At 39.7% G+C, this 6626-nt stretch overlaps 1 protein-coding gene across 1 annotated transcript; it reads left to right on the plus strand.

Moving 5' to 3' along the window:
* The first annotated feature begins 865 nt into the window (after positions 1–865).
* Positions 866–5841, plus strand: LOC126819710 (peroxisomal membrane protein PEX13). The gene is made up of 4 exons (XM_050547913.1): positions 866–995; positions 2189–2901; positions 3842–3967; positions 4971–5841. The coding sequence occupies exons 1-4, from the start codon at positions 913–915 to the stop codon at positions 5414–5416; spliced, it is 1368 nt and encodes a 455-aa protein (XP_050403870.1). The 5' UTR covers positions 866–912; the 3' UTR covers positions 5417–5841.
* The last annotated feature ends 785 nt before the right edge of the window (positions 5842–6626 follow it).

Raw genomic sequence — 6626 nt, forward strand, 5'->3', positions numbered from 1 at the left:
ACATGAAGATCTGACCAGTTGTAGTGGGAGGTCGTGTTGGGGGGGGGGGTCTTATCTTATGATCCAATAAGCGCACGCGTTAAATCGTTCAGTTCCACCACCTCCAGCCCCCAACCTTTATATAATTATTTGACTATAAGTGGTTTTAAGTCTTGCTGACACAATTCTTTGGTCATTTTGGGACTAACATATGTAAATTTCATTTCTCTGGTTACGTGTGCAATGACAGATAGATAGGCTACATTGTTCGTTCCATGCGAACTAGGCCCTACATTACTGACAAGGGGAAATGAAATGAAACGTCCTACTTTTCTGCACCAACCTGGATAATGAAGACTGGCATACGTCATATAGTTCAGGATGTTCGTGCAAAAAAATAAACGTTAATCAAACAAACAAATCTGTGATTCAAATATATCATGACGAAAGGGTTTCTAAGGCATACAAATGGTCTTGGTCAATTTAACGAACAAACTTCTTTTCTCTGCCCGAAATGTGACACCACGTCCCACCCAGCCGTCAGACTCTTTCTTCAATACGAAGACGTTTATAAATTGTTAGAACTTTTGGGCGCCATTGCGCTTTCGCACCTCTACCTGCTACTGGGGTCATCTCTCGTCGCCCTTAACATCTCTTGAAAATGTCAAGTCTCTACGACCACGGTATAAATGGTACAGTTGCAAAAGGGCAATAGCGCCAACATGTCTAATCCTTTTGCATTGTATAAAGTAATTTCGATGCAATAAAATAAGTTTGAGTTAATTTCTTCAACACCCAGGACTCTCGGCGACTTAAAAATAAAATCTGTGGTCTGTATCCTATTGTCGCTTAAATAGAGTTTTCCCCCTTTATTCGTCTTCCCATTCAACGTTGCTGGTAAACCAAGTCTAAAGTTCACAGATAACAAACAACATGGCTTCCCCATCCAAACCTTGGGAAAGAACTGGAATAAATCACCAGAATGAATATGGCGATGGTTCAAATTTCATGTCCAGGTAAATTCCATCAACCGTTTACTTACTTAGAATCTGAAACTAGCGAAAAAATATTGCTGTCAATGTCTGCACAATAGATATCCATCTATCTACATGTATGGTCTGTTATGTAAATTAATTGTACTTGTAGTACTCAGGTTTAGGTCATTGGGCTCTATTTAGATGTCATGCCCTGGATTTATCCTGACCATTGAACGCTATCTTCAATTTGTCATGGTTTGGTAGCAATGATTGAAAGCCTTTCATTTACACTTGCAAACTCGTTCTCATTCTAGGCCGCCGCTGCCTGGGCAAAATTTCCCTCATAGCACACTGTATGGCGTATGCCCGTCTTCAATTAGCCCAGGTTAGGTGCAGAAGAGTAGGACGTTAAACCCCATTTCATTTCATTTCGTTCTCATTCAAGTGTGTGACTTCTTGAAAATACATTTTACAAAACAAAAACAACTTCAACACATACTGACATAGCTCCCTCAAAAGAACTATATATAATACTTGGGGCCTAAAGTCCATAATTAACTAGGGTCAATTTTTGGATCACAGAATACTTATCGCACAATTACAGTCAGAGTGATTCATTTCAGCAGCAACTGAGCAAGGGCCTTATAATAGCAGCAGCAACTGAGCAAGGGCCTTATAATAGCCCCAGTGACACAGCAACAGACTGTTCTTATTCATGTGTGGTTGTATCGGCCAAGCATATCCTGTCCAAACGTTGACTGCCAATCGTGTTTTCTCCAACAAAAAAATTGCTGAAAAGTTGGGGAATCCATGTAAATGATGTCATAAGTTTGGTCAAAGGTCACGAGATGTAAACAGGGCTAGCGCTAATCCCAACTCTAACCCTAACCCTGGACCTAGCCCTAACACTTACCCTAACCCCTAACACTTACCCTAACCCCTAACACTTACCCTAACCTACAATCCCGCCAACAATCACATGCCCTAACCTTTATTTACATCTCGGCGACCTTGACGAAAATTGAGTTAGATTTAACAAATAGAAAAAATACTACAGGAAAAGTCGCTTATGAGCAGAAATGCTTACTATTACAAAGAAACGGTCCCATTACGTTTGTAATGCGTAGACGGAGGGCAGGCCTAAGTGTATGCACTAAGATTATTTCCGTGGCTTAGGTTAGCCACCCCATCTCCACTGATATTGAAAATGAACTTTTATTTTTCTCTTTCAGTGGTCCACCTCTAACAACAACCTCGTTACCCAATATTGGTGGTATCCAACCTTTATCAGCGCAGCCCCCACCTATTCCAGCAAGACCATCTGCTGCTCCTATGGCTTCATCATTTAATAGATTTGGTTATGGTTCAGGTTATGGAGGAGGTATGGGTTACGGAGGCGCTGGAGGTTACGGAATGTACAGCAGCCCGTACAGTTCTTACGGGGGTTATGGAACAGGCTACGGTGGTATGAACAGATATGGTATGACCGGAGAACCAATCGCTGGCTTTGCAAGACAAGCTGAAGAAAATTCTAGACCAGCGTTCGAGTCGATAGAGAGCATAGTTAACGCCTTCACGTCTGTTAGTATGATGTTAGACTCGTCATTTCAAGCCGTTTACAGTTCTTTCAGAGCTGTCATCGGTGTAGCAGACAATTTCTCACGCTTAAAAATTCAATTAATGCAAGTCTTTTCAGCGTTAGCATTTATTCGAACTTTAAAATATGTGTTTCGTAGAATATTGGAGTTTCTCAGATTGAGACCACAAGGCACTGCAGTGGCCGAATGGAACAGAGCGTTTGCTGCTGCCGCACAATCGGCATCTGCTGCAGAACCAGAAGCTCGGAAAACCTCCTGGCCTATTCTAATGTTTTTTGGGATTATCCTTGGAGGACCCTGGTTGATCTGGAAGCTTATTTCATCTTTTGCAGGTACTTCATCATCAGGTCTGTATAATGCCACATCAATATTTTATAGTTACATTTAATTAAAAGAAAAGAAATGAAATGGAACTGTTTCAATGTCATGTAGTAATTGAACACATTAAAATAATGTGGAAAACAATTATTGTATATTAATGGGCGTCCTCGCTGAAAGAATGGCCACCAGGCGTCACTAGTAAAAACTCAGTTCCATGTGACCATATCGATGATAAAAGAACCGTATTTTGAAGTATCGGGATTAAATTCCATATTAACGACAAACACTACCGTTTATCAACACACCAGAACGTAATGAAAGTACAGGAAAACACTGCTGTAAGGTAAACAATGAGGTCACGTGGGATCGCCTCCTCTATGGAGTCACCTATAAATTATGTCCCTTTGTCTCTAGCGAGGACGCCCATTAGATCTACGTTTCTGCTATAACACATCTAGAAGCTTTTCCTTTGTCCCCATCCTGCATCATTGACCTCCGAGTCTCGTTATGTAAACAATAATTAAGGTAAAATTTTAAAATGAAATGAAATGGGGTTTAACATCCTACTGTTCTGCTCCTAACCTGGGCCAATGAAGACGGGCATATGCCATACAGTGTGATATGAGGGAAATTTTACCCGGGCAGCAGCACTATGGCCTACTCTTATATCGAATTCCAACTGCCAAAGAATCTTTTACGTGTTTGCCAATGTATACACGGATCCTTGGCTTTTTGTCCCATCCAAATGACTAAACAGCTGTCCTTGTCAGGCCATCCTTCCTGCACATGATTGTTACACGCCCGGAACTGGAAACTTACGGCTGAATTGATATCGTTTGTTTATTTCTTGCAATGTCTGTATTTTGTCTTGTCCACAGGTATGTATTATCAGGGTTTTTTTGCGTGTAGTGCGGTCCTCTTACACTTACTAATAAATTATAAATGAGTAATATTTTATGACTTCAGGAACTCCACTATGGGCCGACGGTCAAGATGACCATTTTGTAGCCGATGTTCTATTTGATTTCACAGCACAGACAACAGAAGAAGTTTCTGTTCAGGCTGGTCAAAAAATTAATGTTGCTCCTAAAGGTAAGCTACTCATAAAAATTGGGACCTTGTTTTTTTCGTCCCAAGGGACAACGTATAGTCATTTGGAAGGCACGAACAACCGAGGTCTTGTGAACCCATTGGCATTGTTATATAAGTTGCGTTCTTGTAGATTTGAGGGATTAGCCAATGAAACGGTCTGTTACAGTGAGTTCTTGGCGTGTGGGTATCCTACTAAAAACACTAACGCTGATTGGTTAATCAATGTCTGACATTTTGGAATCAAAAGTCACTCATATGACCTCTGACGGGACCTTCCACTACAACTGGTCAGATCTTCATAGATGTGTATTTTGATCAGATTGTGACCACCCCTTGAGTAGACCCAGGGATTAGTGGAGTAGAACGGAACGATACCACTAGGGATACCAAGGATAAGAATAACCGGGCTCTGCTGTAAATCTGTGACTTTAGTATGTGTGCGGTGATGAGTAAGTAAGTTTAACCTTTTAATCTGTCTTGTCGTGGGGGGTTGGATGGCCGAATGGTTAGCATGCGCGCGCTGTATCATACGGTCTGTCATTGAATCAACTGGTGTGGTTTCGATTCCCCGGTTGTACGTGATAAGGAGTAGGGTTGTCTGTCCAACCTCGTGGGTTTTCTCCGGGTCCTCTGGTTTCCTCCCACTGCTAAAGACCCCTACGCGCAAGCGAATTATGGAAATAAAATTGAACCATATGTTAGTCCCGAAATGACCTAGTTTGTGTCGAGTTGACGTTAAACCCCATCTCTCTCTCTCTCTCTGTCTTGTTGTGGCATAAATAGTTTTAAATAATATAACAATGATAAGCAAGGAAAACAGAAACAAAAATTGACCACAGTTTCAAACTTTTACAAAACGCCTATGCTTAGAATGAGAGCGAGGCAGATCTTGTGTCAGCCAAAAAGGACAAGGGCCTTCAAACCGAGGTACAAGACAAAAAAATAAAATAATATCACACGGCTTTGTGATCTGCTTACAAATCTATATTTCTTTTATTTTCAGAATTACAACCACGTGTAAGAGGATGGCTGTTGGCCAGCAGTGATGGAAAGACAGGACTTATTCCCGCAAATTATGTGAAAGTGTTAGGAAAACGTCGGGGAAGTAAGTCCATGGCTCAGGTTAATAATCAACAACAACAAACTAATGTTACTAATGGCAACCCTGTTACTAATGGCAACCCTGTTACTAATGACAACCCTGTTGCTAATGGAATCCCTGTTACTAATGGCAACCCTGTTGTTCCAACTGAAAGTGCTTTAAATTTAGTTCAGAGACAAGAAACGATCACGGAGAGCGAGATGGAAAGTTCCTTCGCCGACGTCAATACATTAGAAAACTCGACACCAACAGAAATATTGAATCAAAGTGATAGCATCGTATCCGATTCAAATACAACACAAGACAATGGTGATTCGAATGTGGAACGGGTGTCCGAGAAAAGTTGACATTATATAATGGAAGAACAATCTGATTAAAATACACATCTATATTACGTTTCAATTTTTAAAACTTTCGATGGCCTGCACTACATGAAGATCTGACAAGATGTACTAGAAGGTCGTGTCAGGGATCTTACGAGCGGCTTTTGACCCTATGGCGTCAGACATTGATTATTCAATCTGCATTGGCGTTTCTAGTGGTGTACCCACAGTTCCGTGAATGGCACGCCAAGAACTCGCCGTAACAGACCGTTTCATTGGCTAATCACCATTAATATAACAACTCTTCCAGATCCTAGTGTAGTAAAGAAAAGTAAAACGAAATTTTGAACTATAAAAAATGAAAAGAAATAGAATCTGTGTTTTAATCAGATTGATGGAAGATGTGAATTAATTTTTAAATTTGTGAATAAATGTGTGTTTATCTGTGATTTCAAGGCAATAATTCCAGTAATTTACAGAGATCTCCTTCTCACTTTCCCTTCACTGGCACTTTTAACAATTAAAAACAAATAGGTTTGATGTCCTACTTTTTCACTCGGCAAACCACAGCAGATTCCAGTACCCTACATCTAGCCTCAGCTGTGTGACGAAGTCCGCCATTGGAACTACATGTACCACATGTTTCATAAAGACGAAACGAAATACATGTAGGATCTGGGTTTTAATCAGATTGTATCAGTTGGTGGTGGAAGAATAATTTGCAATGAGTGTATTTATATGGTATATCAATTTTCCACTTATAAATTTCATTCGTTTTTATACTTAATTTTTCCATATTTTATTTAAAATGAAAAGTTTAGTGTTCCAAAAAAAATTATGTATTGTTTAAATTGGTAACATTTTTTACATAAATTTAACTGCGTTATAATAAATGATATTTAGTTATTTTCATGGGTTATTTTAAAGATGCATTATATAAGATTTAATGGTCAAGAGCGAACGTTAGCCGAGTGTCATTTGAATATATTACGCAATGTCTTTAGCTCGAGACCATTAAACAACTTAAAATACAGACACTGTCCCACACGTGCTTTTCAATGAAATACATCATGCCGGTCTAATATTTCATCGAGTAACGATTGGCAAGTTGCCTGTACAAAGGATGACGTCACATCTGTATTTTGAGTAAGAATAAGATAGAGCCGACAAGTCTAAAAATTGATAATGAAAAATGAATATATTGAAAATTTCAGTCAAATTACTTCATTCCGAG

The sequence above is a fragment of the Patella vulgata genome, chromosome 4 (assembly GCF_932274485.2).
Source record: "Patella vulgata chromosome 4, xgPatVulg1.2, whole genome shotgun sequence".
NCBI classification, from domain to species: domain Eukaryota; kingdom Metazoa; phylum Mollusca; class Gastropoda; family Patellidae; genus Patella; species Patella vulgata.